Source organism: Camelina sativa, chromosome 9 (assembly GCF_030686135.1).
Source record: "Camelina sativa cultivar CO46 ecotype springtype chromosome 9, ASM3068613v1".
Classification (NCBI taxonomy): domain Eukaryota; kingdom Viridiplantae; phylum Streptophyta; class Magnoliopsida; order Brassicales; family Brassicaceae; genus Camelina; species Camelina sativa.
Window position 1 is genome coordinate 25687117 of NC_141888.1, and position 17692 is coordinate 25704808.

The 17692-nt window shown below is 36.8% G+C and overlaps 2 protein-coding genes and 1 pseudogene across 5 annotated transcripts; 2 read left to right on the forward strand and 1 right to left on the reverse strand.

The window, feature by feature from the left end:
• The first annotated feature begins 328 nt into the window (after window positions 1-328).
• Window positions 329-5477, forward strand: LOC104715438 (uncharacterized; annotated as a pseudogene). Its single transcript, XR_002033158.2, has 22 exons — window positions 329-333; window positions 398-567; window positions 781-887; window positions 1456-1581; window positions 1680-1946; window positions 2035-2135; window positions 2223-2246; window positions 2344-2413; window positions 2574-2641; window positions 2717-2837; window positions 2951-3039; window positions 3140-3163; window positions 3268-3355; window positions 3564-3631; window positions 3718-3835; window positions 3959-4050; window positions 4154-4177; window positions 4283-4370; window positions 4564-4712; window positions 4825-4913; window positions 5012-5035; window positions 5147-5477. The product of XR_002033158.2 is annotated as an uncharacterized LOC104715438 (transcript).
• Window positions 5478-7083: 1606 nt separating this feature from the next.
• LOC104711380 (mitochondrial phosphate carrier protein 2, mitochondrial-like) lies at window positions 7084-9159 on the reverse strand. The gene is made up of 5 exons (XM_087465332.1): window positions 8697-9159; window positions 7982-8350; window positions 7683-7897; window positions 7427-7551; window positions 7084-7341 (listed from the first exon to the last, which is right to left on the reverse strand). The coding sequence occupies exons 2-5, from the start codon at window positions 8121-8123 to the stop codon at window positions 7281-7283; spliced, it is 543 nt and encodes a 180-aa protein (XP_087321458.1). The 5' UTR covers window positions 8124-8350; window positions 8697-9159; the 3' UTR covers window positions 7084-7280.
• Window positions 9160-12862: 3703 nt separating this feature from the next.
• On the forward strand, window positions 12863-17655 carry LOC104711382 (coiled-coil domain-containing protein SCD2). Of its 3 annotated transcripts, none has more exons than XM_010428082.3 (17): window positions 12863-13569; window positions 13721-13899; window positions 14207-14282; window positions 14416-14457; window positions 14539-14601; window positions 14884-14933; window positions 15036-15063; window positions 15192-15266; window positions 15356-15466; window positions 15551-15611; window positions 15767-15883; window positions 15972-16084; window positions 16183-16252; window positions 16423-16464; window positions 16777-16817; window positions 17093-17225; window positions 17323-17655. In XM_010428082.3, the coding sequence occupies exons 1-17, from the start codon at window positions 13174-13176 to the stop codon at window positions 17448-17450; spliced, it is 1725 nt and encodes a 574-aa protein (XP_010426384.2). In that variant the 5' UTR covers window positions 12863-13173; the 3' UTR covers window positions 17451-17655. The 3 variants fall into 3 exon arrangements, 2 of the variants coding, with proteins under 2 accessions (XP_010426384.2, XP_087321456.1); XR_015566158.1 differs by having other exon boundaries at window positions 12869-13569; window positions 15192-15271; XM_087465330.1 differs by having other exon boundaries at window positions 12869-13569; window positions 13725-13899.
• Window positions 17656-17692: the final 37 nt, after the last annotated feature.

A 17692-nucleotide genomic window follows, 5' to 3' on the forward strand; every position in this document is an offset into this window, starting at 1 on the left:
TGAGTTGTTGTCTGTTCTGGTGAAGTAAGGATTTGTATGGAATTTCACTCACATCAGTAACAGTTTCTCCTTTAGAGTTATTGAGGAAAGAGACGAACTTATCTGCAGGATGTGAGATGACTGCGCAGAAAATTCCTGCAATGTATCCACCTGCAAAGCTGACTCAAAGCTGAACTGGCTTCGAGCACTCCTCTTTTGGGGTAGGCATCACTTTCTTGTATATGAGCTCCCCGTTATTGTCAAAAGTAGCAAATTTCAGAAATGTATCCACAGCAGGCATTCTTTTTAGTCTTTATCTGATGAGTATTTGTCTTGCCTGCTGTCAGAAATGTTGTAAGGGAATTGATTTTGTGGTTCTGTTTGGCATTCAACTGTTGATTTGATTGGTGGTATTCAGGAAATGCTCTTGTTGTTTCTTCGGGTGCTTAAATCTTCGGCTGTTAAGTATATTCTTTGTCCATTTGGCAAGGACAAGTCTTCAAGCACTACAGAGGAGGATACAGTTATCTGCCCTATTTGCTAAGCAGATCCTGCAATTCTGTTTTTTGCTCTGCCTTGCTAGCACAGGTATGGTAATTTTCTGAAAAGAAGTTGGATCAGAATAGGGTGATTACCTCTCTCCCCCAGATATGTAGTATAACTAATTCTACGAGAAACCAAGTAATTGCACATGATTGCGTATTTTGAGGATATGAAGTTAGACAAGAGAGCAGTAACGTCATTGGCAGAAAAATACCATACCTTGCTGTTACTTGCGCTTAAAAGAATGACTTGTGACAGGTAGTGTTACTTACTACTGCATAAGAACAGACTCAGCCTTCATGCCTACTAGGATGCAGACTGTTTCTACCAACGCCTACATAATCTACTACCTTGGAAGTCATCCCGTATCTCGAATGTCGACAGAAGCGGACTCCCGAGCCGTTGCAAACACCAACCCTTAACCATATATTTACTGTATACGTACCTGAAGATTGATTGCAATCAAGAAGATTGATTTTGGTTGTATAAAAAACATTGTCGACGGACATTAACAGAATAATCTAATTGGGCCGAAGCTTATTAGCCCCTCAAGGCCCATAAAGAAGAGCGAAACCCTTAACGTGTATAAAAAGCATGTTATGTTTACAAGTGTTAGTAACTTCGCTGCTCTCAACTCTTCCCGGGAAAGAAGAGCGAGACTGTTTCATCTTCTTCATGGCCAGTTTATTGGGTTTGTTTTGGGTGGCTTATAAGATAAATAAGTCTGGGCTACTATATCTGAAGAGGTTGTTGATTTTAAAAGTTTGTTCTTTTAGGTAAGCGAGAGCAAGAAGATACTTGGAGACCAAACCTATTTTGAAGAAACATAAGGAAACATCCGAGGAGGAGGAGAAGGTAACCTGAGATGGTCGGATTCCTCTTGCTCTTTGAGGATTACACTCTGTTCTGATAATGGATACACTCATGTAACAGGATACAACGAAAGGATTTCCTGAAAGTCTCCAGCAGCAGATCAAAGGAAGGGACGAGTTTTCAGAGACAAAGTCTGATCAATTTGCAGTGGATGAAACTCCCGATTTTGTAGAGGCAGTTGCAGCAGTAAGAAAGAAGCCTGATGAAATTTTGCTTAATCCTCTACTTCTTTGAGAACAAATTTTCTTCTTTACATTCTGGCTACTCACTCATGTAAGTAACAGGATAGTCTCCAGCAGATCAAAGGATGGGTCGAGTTGTTGGAGGATACGAAGCCTGATGAAACTCCCGATTTTGTAGAGGCAGTTGCAGCAGTAAGAAAAAGGACGCTCTTTATTGACCATGTCTCTCGCGGTATTGTAATATCAAATATCATCGATTTCTTCAAAGATGTTGCAAAACTTGTTCGTGTTCAAATTGCTCTAAACCCCAATGGCAAGCGTCGGTCTTGTGGCTTTGTTGAGTTTGCTTCTGCTAACGACGCAAAGAAGGTGAGAGACTAGTTTTTAGTATTTGATGAAATGTATCTTACAGGTGTTTATTTTGTAAATTACACCATTTGCTGATTTTCAACTGCAGGCTCTGGAAAAGAAGAATGGTGAATATTTGTTTGGTAATAAGATTGCTCTTCTTGGCGTGGCTGACATAGCTCCCTACCCTGCACGACCACCACGACCCAAGTAAATTGATTTTGACATTTGTTTCTCTAACTTATTGCTATTCCCATTACACAAGACTAACGCTATTATGTTTTTTTTGTTAATTAGTTATTGCATAGATCACAAAGTTTGGTAAGTTTTTTTTTTTTAACACTATTTGCCTCTTAAGTCATTAGTTGAAATTTTTGGTCTACATGGGGAGAGATCACAAGGGTTTTTGATATTCCAGGTACGAAGACTACCTTCTAAGAGAAAGCCTTCCGATGGAAGAAGAGGAGACACCTCCCGATTTTGTTGAGGTACCTCTTCTTATTTTCTTCAAAATATGCCATATATGCTCACAAGAATCGCTTAGCTTTTTTTAGTAACACAACTGTTGTCACAAAGTCGACAGATGACTTATTTTAAAGTCCTCTTCTCCTTAGAGTTGTGCTAACACACTTGGCTGTTAAAATCCAGATAGTTGCAGCAAGACTACAGACGCTCTTTCTTGCCAATCTCTCTCCCCAAACTAAAATATCACATATGTAAGTAGCACCTTAAATTTTCCAGTTACGTTCTCAGAGCATGTTCTGATATTTAATCCTTCCACTCTTTTACAGCATCAGCTTTTTCGAAGATGTTGAAGTTGAAGTCGTTAGTGTTCGACTTATTGTAAACCCCGAGGGTAAGCATGTGGGCTATGGCTTTGTTGAGTTTGCTTATGCTTACGAAGCAAAGAAGGTGAGAGTAGTTCTATAGTAATGAAGAAAAAAAAAAGTATTAAAGTAATTCGAATATACAAGTAGTTATTTGAAAGTATGACGATATCTGATTAAATCTTACATACACTGTAGGCGCTGAAAAAGAAAAATGGCAAATATTTGCATGATCGTAAGATTTCCCTTCACTTGGCTAAGACAGCTCCATACTCTCCACGACCCAAGTAAATTATTTTCCATATAATGGAGATTTGTTTTATGCAACTTATTGCTAGAGTTTTGATGCCATACAGAAGACTAACTCCATTGGTTTTTTTTAATTAGGTACAACCTTGTAGAGAAGCTTTGGTAAGGGATTTAACTATTTACCTCTTGAGTTTGTTATCAAGAACACATTGGGTAAATTTTTTGGTGAACATGGGGAGAGATCACAAGGGTTTTTGATTTTCCAGGTACGAAGACTACCTTCTACGAGAAAGCGGTCTGGTACTAGAAGATGAGACACTGGAAGGACTTGATGAAACTCACATTTTTGTTCAGGTAGGTACCCCTGCACTTATTATCTTCAAAATATGCCAGGCTCAGAAGAAACGCTTAGCGTTTAATAACACAACTGTTGCCACAAAGTTGAAAGATGACTTATTCTAGGGATGAATCTTTTTAGATGAGGCTACTTTTTGTTGTTATGCAGTTAAAGTCCTTTTCTCCTTAAGAGTCAATGCTTTCAAAATTTGGCTGTTAAATTCAGGCAGTTGCGGTAAGAAAAAAGACGCTCTGTGTTTCCGATTTAAATCACAAAACTAAAGTATCAGATCTGTAAGTAGCACCTTTAATTTCCTCTCTCTTTCCATCTTGCAGCAAGTTTTTTTCATGACTAATATTTTATCCCTCTATTTGTACAGCATCAATTTCTTTAAAGATGTTGCAACAGTTATTCATGTTCGACTTGCTGTAAACCACAAGGGCAAGCAACTTGGCTATGGCTTTGTTGAGTTTGCTTCTGCTAACGAAGCAAAGAAGGTTACATTAATTTATATATTAATGATGAAATGTATTTTAGTAATCATTTGAAAAGTAGTGTTTACTTTTGATGGAAAAATTATACAAGAAGTTTTTTGCTGATTCAATCTTTTAAATCTGTAGGCGCTGGAAAAGGATGGTGAATATTTGCACAATCGCAAGATTCATCTTGATGTGGCTAAGACAGATCCTCCATGCTCTTCTCCACAGCCCAAGTAAATTGATTTTCCCATTTTAGGGAGACTTGTTTCTGTAGCACTGGTTGCTAGAGTTTTGATGGCATTACTGAAGACTAACGCTATTATTTTTTTGAATTAGGTATTTCATAGATCACAAGGTTTGGTAAGGGATTTAACTATTTTGCCTCATAAATTTATTATCAAGAGCACGTTGGGTGCTGTTTTTGGTATACATGGAGAGATCACAAGTGTTTTTGATATATTCCAGGTATGAAGACTACCTTCGACAAGAAAGCCTCCTGATAGAAGAAGATGAGGCAGTGGAAGGACTTGATGAAACTCCCAATTTTGTTGAGGTACCCTGTTACTTATTATCTTGAAATAAATCATGCTCAGAGGAAACGCTTTAGCAGTGTTATAACAGAACTGTTGCCACAAAGTCGAAATATGACTTACTCTAGGGATGAATCTACGTTTTGTTGATATGCGATTAAAGTCTTTTTTTTTCTCCTAAGAGTCGTGCTAACAAACTTGGCTTTTTAATTTCAGGAAGTTGCCGTAAGAAAAAGGACACTCTTTATTTCAAATCTCTCTTTAAAAACTAAAATACCAGACATGTAAGTAGCGTAGCACCTTTTAGTATCCTCTTGTGTTCTTGTGGCTTTGTTGAGTTTGCTTCTGCTAACAAAGCAAAGGAGGTGAGAGCAGTTTAATGATGAAAAATATTTTAAGTAGTGTAGTACTTATAATGACAACTTTACAAGTAGTTATTTGAAAGCACCATTGCTGATTTAATGTTTCATATGGTAGGCGCTGCAAAAGAAGAACGGAGGAAAATTGCAGCGTCATTATATTTCTCTTGATGTGGCTGAGATAGCTCCATACCCTCTCCGACCCAAGTAAATTGATTATCCATGTTTTATGGAGATTTGTTTCTCTATTCTTATTGCTAGAGTGTTGATGTCATTGTTTAATGCTATTATTTTTTGTTAATTAGGTACAACCTTGCAGAGAAGCTTTGGTAAGCTTTTTTTTAATTACTTGCCTTTTGAGTTTTGTTATCAAGAGGACATTGGGTGATATTTTTGGTATTCATGGATGGAGAGATGACAAGGGTTTTTGTTTATTTCAGGAACGAAGACTGCCTTGGACGAGAAAACCTTATGATAGAAGAAGCTGATTGGCAGACAAAACCCAATAGGAAAATGAAGCTCTATGGGGTTCATAAGAAGGTAATCTTCAGTGTATCTCGCGGTAAGAAGATTACCTTCTCTGACGACAAGTGATAGAAGAAGAAGAAGAAGAAGCTCTTTAGCGTTTTAACGTGTGATACAATGCTACTTTTTTGAATAACTTGGGTTTTTCAGAGAATGTTTTTCCCTTGAGTCCTTAATCTTTGATTGTTGTCATGAAAGCATATATAAGTTATGTTCTTGTACTTCAATAGATTCAAGTTATGTTCCTAGAAGCTCAGCTTTGTTTTGCCTCTATTTCAAATAATGTTATTAGTTATGGCGTAAAAAAAGACCAAACCTAGACTATATTGCTTGATCTTACGATCCATAAGCAAAGTACATAATGTGTGATATAACTGCCGTAGTACATTTTGAACCCCACACACACAAAAACAATCGACAAAGAAGAAACTTGAGAAACTAATAACTAAAAACTTAGACCAAAACAACAAAACATTAGAGAGCAAATTAAGTAAAGTAATCAACCATGAAGACGATCTATGGAAGAGTTTTTCGACAATAAGACGTCATAGCGAGATGATTATTTAACAAGATAACTTGTGCATTTATATATTCTCAATGGAGAAAGTTTCCATGAAACATTATTCGGAACATAACATTCGAATCAAATTCGATCACGAAATAACATTTTTTGGAAACAGAGAAGTAACAACTCTTTAAGCCACCACATAGTTTTGTGTGATTTGTAACCTGCACACATCAAGAAGAAGAAGAAGAAGATTTCAAGATCCATTTTTAATGATCTCCTTACACCATATAAGAGTCATAAGTAAACGTCTCTAAATGAGGAGAGTAACATAGAATACAAAACTATCACTTCAAAATCAGAGAAACAAATAAAAAAACTCAAAACTAGTATGATTTTTGAGTGATTATATGCAACTTTACACAAGATGATGATGATGATGATAATGATGATGATGATGATAATGATGATGATGATGATATTACCTAAACCACAATAACCTAATTCTATTTTGATTTCAAGATGCGAGAGAGCTCTCAATTCTCAAATTGACTACTTAAATCACGCATGAGAAACCACTGAAAATTTTGATATATATATATAACCAGAGACAATCGCGAAGAAGGAAGGGGAAGAAGAGATCAAATGATTCGGGATCTGACCTATTTGGAGGAAGATTGAGAGTGTTTGGAGAAATCAGGCGGCGAATAGATGAGAGAGGCGACCATAGTTCCAGGAAGAAAGGCGTATTTGGCGAGCGCAGCAAGTTTCGTGACTAACGCTTCTCCTCTCATGAATGACATCTTCTTCTTTTTCTCTTCTTCTGCTTCTGCAAAATCTCTCGAGCCGGCGAATGAATTGAGGAAGACGAAGACGATCTGGTTGTGATACGACCCCCAATAAAAAAACCAAAAAAAAACGTATTGGGCCCTTATGGGCTTCCTCATTACTTCATCGTTTAAGCCCATATTACTTTGGAGTAGGATTGCTGTTTAAATCTTACATTATTAATTAAGCCAGGCCATTAGAGAAAAGACTAAACGCTATTACTTTTGTTAAATTAGCTACAACCTTGCTGAGAAGCTTTTGTAAGGGATTAAATTTATTTTCCTCTTGAGTTTGTTAAATTATTGGTGAAGTTTTTTAGTGTACATGTGGAAAGATCACAAGGGTTTTTGATAAAACTCACAATTTTGTGGAGGTATTGTCTTCAAAATATGTCAGTATTTTGTTGAGGTACACGTATTTGCTAAGGTTGTTTTTGACACATCTTTCCATTAAACCCATCTCAAGAGTTGTAGTCCCTCTTGGATTGATTGTGTAACACAACTTGTGTTTAAACTGATGTAGCAGAGCGCAAAAGGATATTTTCAATGTCATATGTAGAAACATAATAGGTATAGTATAGATGTAGGCATGTAGCTAGCAAACACCATTTTTGTACTATTACAAGATGGAAACAAATTAAGAAAAATAATTGTGAGTTCTCTGTTTCCCTTTTATTGCTCTAATGTGACGGCTAAGCGAGGAATTTCCTTGTAGTTTTATGCACTTACAGATGGAGCAAGCGCAGTAGCTGCTGGAGAAGCACCACCAGTGGTTGGCCTAAGAAAATAACAAAATTATAGGTGTACACTTTCATATGTTAGGTTCTAAAATGAGTATTAAGTGTAGGTGATGAAAAACTTACAATCCAGCTAAAACTTTGACAGCATCATAGATAACCCACTGCGCTCCAGTGAGTGTTCCTATCATGAAAATGCGAAGAGGAAGTCCACGTGTAAACATACCCCATAACCCTAGCTTCTTTACTGCCTGTAGTACAAGAAAGAATCAAACCATGTCAGTGTCCACAAGCTGTATATATCAGTGGACAACTCTGAGCTGCTTGATGTTCTGGACTTCTGGTTTAGAGCATGGATATGTGTATGGAGTTCTTTACTTACATCAGCAACGGTTGCTCCTTTAGAGTTATTGAGGAAAGATACTAAGTTATCTGCAGGATGCGAGATGACGGCGCAGAAAATTCCAGCTATGTATCCACCTGCAAAGCTAACCCCGAGCTGAACTGGCTTTGAGCACTCCTCTTTTGGTGTAGGCATCACTTTCTTGTATATGAGCTCCACAGTGTTTTCAAAAGTAGCAAATTTCATCATCGTATCTGCAAACCCTCAGAATTGTTTTTTTAACTGAAATCATCATCTCAATGACCTTCTTACATTTTCTTGTGTACAGATATACTTACATGGAATCTGGCGTCCCCAGAGAGGAACAAGTCCTTTGTGTAAACCTCGAAGGCCTTCGGATCTGATGATCTTTGGTAAACCATCAGATAAACCACGGGCGAAACCAGGCTGAGTCTGTACCCTGACTTTGACAGCTTCCATTGGACAGAGAGCCACATCAGCAACGATTTCCGCAGATGCAGAGCCAGCTAGGTATATCAAGGTCTTATACTTGGCTGCGTATTCCGGTCCAACGATGTCTGAGTAGTATTTCTTGGAGTACTCATAGAGACCGTATTTAAAAGCTCCCTGGTGAAACCCTTGAGCCCTTGCTCTTTGATGGTTGTCTTGAAAGCAGAAGTTATATTCTTGTACTTCAATGGATCAATCTGAAATTAACAATAACATTAAGGGTCTTTCTGTAAACTGAGCTCAGATTCCCTCTCTGAGTTCACATCAATATCATGCATGAGACTGAAAAGTCTCTGACGGCGTTGAAGAGTCGATGCCGTGTAAAACAAGAAACTCAAAAGTTGACAGCATGTGGCAAGTATAACAAGAAAAGTAGAATTAACAAAACTTTACTAAGTTGAATAATTCATTTGAACCAAAAAAAAATAGAATATATTACAGAACAATATCATTCAAGATTTCACCATTTCAATAATAAAGTAGCTTTTAAAGAAGCCTTACAAAATGTTAAATACAAACAGAGTAGTTGGTTTGGAACTTCACCTGCATGTTGCATTTGATGACATCGAGTGGCGTAATTGCCGTGTGCGTGATACCGCAGCATAACATCCCGGCGACCGTACACGCCGCGAAATACGCTGGCGAGTACATTTCTACTTTCTCGTTCGGCGTCGCGATGGCGAAACTGGCGGTACCGTTAGATGATGAGACTGAAGAAGTCGGAGAAACCAACGGCCGTGATTTGAGATGAGTCGTCATGGTCGTAGCTGACTCCCCCGGCGACTGAAACAGACGATGATGATCGGAGGAGTAGAGGAAGCTCGGGATCAAAGATCTGCTTGAGTCGCTTGACTCGGACATTTCCAGAATAGAGATGAGAAAAATCAAAATTATTTCTGTTGGTTTTGGACTATTCGGAAGAGAGGAAAATCTCACAGGTTGAGTTTTGTTGGAATCGAGTATGACGTTTATATATAGGTGCTCAGAGTTTGGTTATGAAAATGTCAATATTTTAATCAACCCCCTCACCATTTGCATCTTTTTACCATTGACTGACCTGACGTCAAACATTCAAATTCTGCTTTGTCACGACTCTTTACTTGTCAACGAGGATTTGCATACCGAATAAATCATTGAAACGAAACATCTATTATATGTACCCAAATGATTTGGAAAGCCGTCAAATCAACATGCCCCTTGGTGTAAATAACTATAAACATTGTTATCTTTATGTAACAACTAGAGGATTATTCCGTGCTACGCACGGATTTAATTTTACTTTTATTTTACAATCAAACCTCATATATTAAATTATTGAAAAATACTCTTTCTTTCTTCAAAAGAGAGTTACCCACAAGCTTAAGTGAGAAAAATAGAAACCTCATGTTCTTGTAAATTTCACTTGGTACATATATTATCCTTAAGAGATATGTCTAATACAAATTCAACATATCAATTTCTAAAAACCTAAAATCATTCAATTGTGATGAAAAGATCGGCTAATTGTCGATATTTGACATCATCATCACAAGGAGATTTGAACAATCTATAGCATAAATAATAATTTATCCATACCCAACCCTAACCGACACTCCATTACTAAAAACAAACTTTGATGTATAATTTAATTTATTAAATAACAAAATGTATAAAAGATTAAAATATCTCTCTGTTTTACAATTAGAATGTGTTGTTTTGGGATGCTACCAATTTGTAATATATATACGGTGAAATTTGAAATTTGTACTGTTTTCTTTTTGTATGGCTTGTATTTGTCTTTGCTTCGCAGATGAAACACAAGTGATTTTATTCCCTTTTCCTGCTGGTTTCTCCCAACATCAGAAGTTGTTTTACTTTTGTTATTGTATTTTCTGTCAACAATAGACCAGTAATGTTAAAACCCCAATCAATGCCTTTATCCCTTGCAAAATCTTGGAGAAACTTCAACCTCGGTTTTAAGTTTTGGTTTATATCATCAGTAATTATCTGTTAAATTAACATAACTAAGAGAAAAATGTAAAATTGAAAATGTTAAAATTCAAGCGTAAATGGTTTATGATTCCTTGTTGAAATTTTTTCCACATGTGTGTCTCAAGTTCTAAGAGTAAGTGGTGTTGATCATCTTTGATAGATGTGACAGACTGACAGTGAAACTCTGGTACATAGAGCCGTGAAATTGTATGTAGACTCTTTGACATTGGAATAGAATGTCTTCCCTATTAAGTCTTTGACGAGGTAAGCCACCTCGTCGTCCAATTCATCTAAGTTGGCCTAAGAATAAAAAAGTGATTTAGGTTGGCAATTTTAGTTTGAATAGTACCTTCAAATAGTTAGTACACAAAATAAAATAAAAAAAACATATGAAAAGAACTATGAAACAACGGATTGCCACACTACGGACTCATTGAAAACAACACACCGGAGTATTCCCACAGCTTCGAATGGAGAGAAAGTGTAACATGTCAAGGTCAAACCAGAGTTTTTCATTTTCAAATTACAGTTAGTGCATGAAATGTAGTGTCACCTATTGTACAATACACAACTTCAACCACTTTCGCTTAAAAACAAATGTTCCTTAAAAATATCAAGACAATGTTTTAAGTAATAGTAGTAAAAATAAAATATAAATTGGTCATATTATCTGGCCTCCATCCTTGTTATTTGACGTAAGTCTATATTTGTTCAATCATGTACAAATCTTTTGGGTCTTAATAAATTTTGGCAACTAAAATTGACGGGACATGACTTGCCTTGAAATAGTTACTGGGGAAAATATTAAAGACTATAAGATTGTTGTTCATTTAAAAAGATTATTGTACGAATATTGGGAAAAACTGATGTGAAAAGTAAGACAAAAACTGATTTAATTGGAAGCAATATATAGTACATGTTGGAGAATGGGAAAAAACAAATACAGAATTAACCAGATGTATATGAAATATAATATCTTTTGCGGAATTGTTGGAGTTCAAAAAACATTGGGTTGACGATGTTGCATTTAAATATAAATAGTCTGCCCAGAGTGTAAGAAGTTTGGCATGTGTTTCAATGGCAAGTTTTTCCCAAAGAGAGACACTGCTTTCCCCGAATCAACAAATCTTCGAACTTAGATATGCGAGTTGCATGTCTGAAAGCAAGTAAAAAATTAGTTAGAGAGGAAGTTTTTACAGTATGTGAGATAGGTGTGTTGTGGATTAGGTAGGTTATTTACATTTTCGTCTAGAAAGAGACATTTAAAGCTGAGTAAGAGATTGTTTCTTCTAAAGTATGGAGCTTCCCAAAAACATTCATATTTTTACTGGTGGTCATCGTTAGAGAGTAATTCTAGAGTAGAGTAGAGAGAAATTTTTTTAGGTTGTAACATTTTTAAAAGCGTAATTAGTGTATGGGGTGGGGGTGTTGATTCCCAGTAGATTGAGGGAGAGCGATTATAATAATAATAAAAGTAATCAGAAATTAAATTCTATTAGATTATAATTTTATGGAAAACAGATTACTAATATTTAATTGGAAATAAATAAGAAAGCAATTATCAAATGACTTAATTTACTTTGATGGCAAGACGTTACATTTTCAAAAGCAGAATGCAAAACTAAAACTAAATTCGAGCTTCAATTTAAATACCGTATGGGAGGAAGAGAAACACAGGTGCTGCATGTTTAGATTCTATTTGTTTGTTTGTTAAGACAAATGTTTTAATTACCAAAGGATTAAGTTGACAATTGTAGCCATATTTAATTAGCAATGGACAAGTGCCAACTATATAAAGCGCCAAATGTCATCGCCTAAAACAAAGTTTAGAAGAAACCTTCTCTTATTATATAAGATACCAAGTATGGTTAGAACTTCATTTGCTGCCAGCTTCGATTAGGCTTAGAGTACTAACTAGTTTCCTCTGTGGGATTCTTGTCAAGAGGCATTGAGGCCTGGTTTTGAATAATTATAATTAATTAATTCTTCAACATATTTTTTTCTTTTGACAACAAAGTACAAGATCAGCTCAAACGAGTCAATTGGTAAGAAAAACGTTTACATAGGTAATTTGATGCGACTCCACTCTAGCGCGTCGCGCCAATTTATTTGCACTACCATTATGTGATTGGGGAATCAAGACTATAGAAAATGATAGGAACCCATTCTTGTCTTCTTCAATAACGTCCAGATATATCTTGAAAACATGCCACTCGGAAGACGAAGATACATCTTCACCAAATCAAAACAGTTCAAATCAAGTATATTGTTGGGTTAATTATTAGTGAGTTATATATTGAAGTATGTGAGGTCTTTCATACCAAATCAAGGACCCCATGTGCTTTGAATGATACTGATTGAATTTGTAAAATCTTCAACAAAAAGAACCTATAACTTGGACGAAAAAAATAACATAGTACCAAGAAAATATATAATTAGCTTGAATCAGGGGTGAATTTTACTCTTGCAATTTGATTAATATGTATATATAACACCAAGAAAATATACATAACTAAATTTCCTTTAGAAGAGAAAATAGTATGATTTGATACAACATAAACAGTTGTATCTATCCCTACTATTATATGCACGGGTTATCACCTAGTATGTATTTAAATGATAAGCAGATTAAAGAGTTTTGTTAACTTTTTTATCTGGTTATTTCTTTACTTGCCTTTGAATTCAAAAAAAAAAAAAATATTATACCTTATTTAAACCAAAAAAAAATCCATCGGGCTACACTTGACTGATAGGTCGCATAGCCACGGTGGACAGGTAATTTGTTTTTCTTCTTTTTTTTCTCTCGAGGCTCGCATGTGTGTTCTTCTCCGCATCAAACGCTGTCGTTTGTAGTCATCACTAAATTATTTCAACACTTTTTCTCCAAATCTCACCGAACGTTTTCTTTCCCTTCCGTTTTCTCGAGAAAATCTTTCCCTTTTTCCCGAGAAAACCCATTTTCTCTGGTTCACCTTCTTTTTACCCGCTTTAATCCAGCGATTTTCATAATCCGGCTAACAAACTAACTTCTTCACGAACACACACACTGATGGATCGGAGGAGGGCGGGTAGCCCAGTGTATGGTCGCCAGTGGAGCGAATCATCGAACAGTACGGAAGCGACATCGCCGGCGATGTCTCCTGCTCACCGGAAGCAACTCGGAGGTGTCGGAGGTTTCTCCACCGTCAAACGGACTCAGAACGTAGCTGCCAAAGCGGCTGCTCAACGATTGGCTAAGGTCATGGCCTTGCAGAACAAAGACAACGGAGACGAAGATGATGAAGATGAAGATGAAGATCTAAGTCTCAGATTCGCATCTCCTTCTCTTAAACCTGCTCGTCATGCGCCTTCTTCTCTTTCCTCCACTGGAAGCAATAGCAGCAACGGGAATAGTAATTTGCCGGCGGTTTCCTTCGTTCCCCGAAATAGATCGCCGTCGCCTGCGGTGAATTCCGTCTTCTAGCTTATAGAATTAGTTCAGATCAGCTTGATTTGATTGTGTTATGATCTGTTATTTTCTGGGCTTGGGATTAGCTTTTGGTGACGTTTTCGTTCTTTAGGGCTAATTGGTCTCTCTTTTGTATTGCTTTGATTAGTTAGGCAGAAACTTTGCCGAACAAGTGCCATCAGTGCGTTCTGCTTCGACCGGAAGGCCGTCAATATCTGCTAGATCCACGACTCCGACTCCTAATCTAATGCCGCCTAGTAGGGTGTCGGTGAAAACTCCGGTTTCTATTCCTCCACTTGATCCTCCAACTAGGAACAGAGATAAAAGGTGATGCTTTCTCATTTTGAAGTTCTTAATGATTGTGCTTCTTATTATTATAGTTCTCAAATCTTGTTAGTCAATTGAACATGTGGCTTAGTTGAATATGTCAAAACCAGTTTGGTTAGTCTTTGGAGTTGGTGTATAATATGTTTTTTTTTCATTGACTAAATATTTGACTAAAGCCTAATAATAGAGCTTGATAAAGGTTCATGAGAAATTGGAAGTGAATGGGTTCCTTGATCAAAGAGATAGTGATCCACGCTGGAATTGGTTGTGTTGCTTATATCTGATTTCGGATATTTAATGTTTTTAGGTTTTTTGCTGATGTACCATCCGTAAATTCAAAAGAAAAGGGTGATCAGCGGGAAGCTTCAGCTCTTCGTGATGAAGTATGTGATTGTTACTTTTGAACTCTTTGGGGGTATCTGGTCAATTTATTTACATATTGGAAATTATAGTCAAATCAGAATTTGTGTACCTGACAGAAGAGTTGACTTGAGGCTGATTCATTTTTAAATGCAGCTGGATATGCTACAAGAGGAGAATGAGGTTGTACTGGACAAGGTTTGATCACTGTCACTGAGTTTTATATAAATGATAAATCTGTTAACTTCCGTTGGGCATAACATTCATACTTGATTACAGCTTCGTCGTGCTGAAGAAAAAAGGGTGGAAGCAGAAGCTAGGGCTAAGGAACTTGAGAAACAGGTTCTTGAACTAGTTGTCTTTTATAATAAGTTGTCTTGAGTATCAATTTTGTTACTGATGCCGTGTCTTGAAATTCTGAGGGGGAAAAAAAAATACTCCACTTGTTTAAATCTCTTTGCATATCTTGTTGAAGCAGACTCCCACCTCGTTGTTTCTTGTGCATCCTTAGATTTGTTATTAGGAGAAAATATAAACATGAACCATTCTATCTAGCACACGCAGATATAAATTTTCTAGGCATCTGTACAAGGTTTCATTTGTTTTTATTTTTGGTTCCAAAAGGTTGCCTCTCTTGGAGAAGGAGTGTCTCTGGAGGCAAAATTGTTAAGCAGGTGGGATCCTGTGCCTTCTTTATCTTCTTTTTGATGTTCCTTTTTCCAGAATATATGGTGGTAATTTTGATCGCTCACGTTGAATTGTGTGTTTTTCTATAGGAAGGAAGCAGCATTGCGTCAAAGAGAGGTTAGTGTGAACTGGAGTGTCTTAGTGCTCAGATGTAGTTTTCTCTTAGTCGAGTTTCTTTCTCCCCCATTTTCACTTTATGCAAAACATAGAACTTAAGCTGTGCAGAAAATTTGTACCTGTTACAGGCTGCTCTAAATGCTGCTAAACAGAAAAAGAGCGGGAAGGATGAGGAAATTGTTTCCCTACGTGCAGAACTTGAGGTAAGGTACACTGATGTACTGGTTCCATGAGATGTGCCACTTTTATTGACATGAAGAAATCATGTCTTATTTTTCTGTTCTATGTTCAGAATTTGAAAGACGAGGCCACAGCTGCTGCAGAACGGCTTCAAGAAGCGGAATCCGAAGCGAAGTCTCTTCGCACAATGACTCAAAGGATGATTTTAACACAGGACGAAATGGTTTGTTGATGAAGCTTGGGTCTTATTATCTACTAATCATTTATTTTATAAGTTTCTGAATTCATGAATTGTTGAATTATCCAGGAAGAAGTAGTCTTGAAGAGATGCTGGCTTGCCCGGTATTGGGATTTGGCTGTACAACATGGTAGGTGGTTCATCCATATCTAAACAAAAGAGTTTATTTTCTGAACTAAAGAAAATATTATCATGCTCCAATAGTAATTAAGACACATACTTGTGGTGTGGTAGTTATACATCAAGTTCACAGATATTTGCTTTTTCTATGGTGTACTTCTGTAGGCATCTGTGCGGATATAGCACCATCTAGGCATGAGCACTGGTCAGCATTGGCTCCTCTTCCATTTGAGCTCGTCACCTCTGCAGCACAGAAAGCCAAGGAGTTATCCTGGGATAAAGGCTCGTCTAATATCTGCTATAGTTTAAAATGTTAATGTCATATTGTTGCTTCCAGAATGTTTAATTACCAGCATATGAAATAACGCAGGTGGGAATGATCGGAGTAAGGTTGCTAGAGATTTGAGTGATCTAACTGGAGAAGGAAATATTGAAAGTATGCTTTCAGTTGAGATGGGATTGAGAGAGCTAGCATCATTAAAGGTATCCACGATTCTTTCTGAGTTACCTATAAGTGTTGTCACCTAGCATAGATCTCCAAGGACAACGTTTTAGAGTTTCTTCTCTTTTATAAAATTCAGGTTGAGGATGCGGTTGTGCTTGCATTCGCCCAGCAGAGAAAACTGAGTTTGGTTCGTCAAACTGTTTCTGGTATGTATGTTTTTGCGAGCTAAATATATGCCTTTTGCTCTTTGTCGCTTCTATCCTTAGAATGTTTAAACAAAGGATAGCAATCTGTTTTCTGTATAGATACTTGACACTTATAAGAAGGCATAACTAAAAGCAAAATTTTAAGCTTTTGTTTTCTCTTTATCTTACAGACTCCAAAGGTCATGGAGAATCCAGATTTATCGATGCATATGGTAAGGAAAAAATTCTCTCTAATCCTAAGATAGAAGTCTTTTCGTTCTTTTACTTCTTTTTGTTTTCCACCCTTGTTTTAGGTTCTTGAGACATAGTGCATGAGTAGTTGATTTAGTAGAGAAAATAGTTGAAAATAATGAACCTGAAAACTCTTGACTGGGTTAGATATAGAACCATTGATGTAGCGTACCTGATAGGATTTTTCTGTGGTTTCAAATTTTTGCCCTACACATATTTTTTTTTCGTATGTAGACGTAATCAACCCTATCATGAAATGTTCTTACAACGTTCTCATGCTGTTTAAATTGCAGAACTGGGCGAAGCGGAACAAGAAGATGTTGCCTTTAAGCAGGTACTTTTTTAATACATACATTTATCATGGTATACACAAACTTAAAGCCTAAATCTTCCATCAATTCACTTGATTTTGATTCGACAACACTTTATCCATGTGGTATATCATTATCACATAGATAGATAATATATCCTAGAAAAATTAACAACATCAATATACATCAATCGGAACGCATCTGGATATTGATGGAGTTTATGAGTCCAAACAATGTGGATCTTTGCTTATCGCTTCAAATTAAGATATCGTCTTGATCCCTACAATATATAATGCAGGCATGGCTGATGTACTTCTGGGGCAGAGCTAAGTTACACGGTGTGGAAGAAGACATCGCAGAGGAACGCGTCCAGTTGTGGATTAGCCGTAGCAGCGGGAAATCTCAGACAACCTCTCATGATGCCTTGGATGGTAAAATCAGACTTAGCTATTTCGTTTCAATCTCTGATTTTTGCTTGAGTTAGGTTCGGAATGATAAATTTAAGTTTTCCATGTTGCTCGTCTTCAGTTGAAAGAGGGTTGATAGAGCTAAGGAAACTGGGAATAGAGCAACAACTGTGGGAAGCTTCTCGAAGAGAAATCGATCAGCTTCCATCTCCTACTTCTTCGAATCACGAACTCGAAGCAGATTCATAGTAAAGTCTCTTCCTTCTCTTTGGTAAAAGAAAATTTCGTTTTGTATATTTCTCTTCATGTAAGTTTCACGAAGAATCTGTGTACCATTGTTTTTTCTTTTTTTGCCCCTTTCCCACAGTCGAGTGTGTAAGCTTTGGTATTTTTATTTTCACGATTAAGTCCAACAATTTTGGGAAAAGAAAGAAAATCTGAGTTACTCCAAAAATAAGATATTGAAAACACTGATCCCAATAAGAATCAGT

Bases quoted from the DNA above. Each gene is read 5' to 3' on its own strand.
- LOC104711382 (XM_010428082.3), top strand. From the start codon at position 13,174: ATGGATCGGAGGAGGGCGGGTAGCCCAGTGTATGGTCGCCAGTGGAGC. The intron at 15,467-15,550 runs GTTTGTTGATGA...TGAATTATCCAG, and splicing joins TTTTAACACAGGACGAAATG to GAAGAAGTAGTCTTGAAGAG. The intron at 16,085-16,182 runs GTATCCACGATT...TATAAAATTCAG, and splicing joins GAGAGCTAGCATCATTAAAG to GTTGAGGATGCGGTTGTGCT.
- LOC104711380 (XM_087465332.1), bottom strand. From the start codon at position 8,123: ATGGAAGCTGTCAAAGTCAGGGTACAGACTCAGCCTGGTTTCGCCCGT. The intron at 7,552-7,682 runs GTAAGTAAAGAA...CTTGTACTACAG, and splicing joins AAGGAGCAACCGTTGCTGAT to GCAGTAAAGAAGCTAGGGTT. The intron at 7,342-7,426 runs GTAAGTTTTTCA...TTATTTTCTTAG, and splicing joins GTCAAAGTTTTAGCTGGATT to GCCAACCACTGGTGGTGCTT.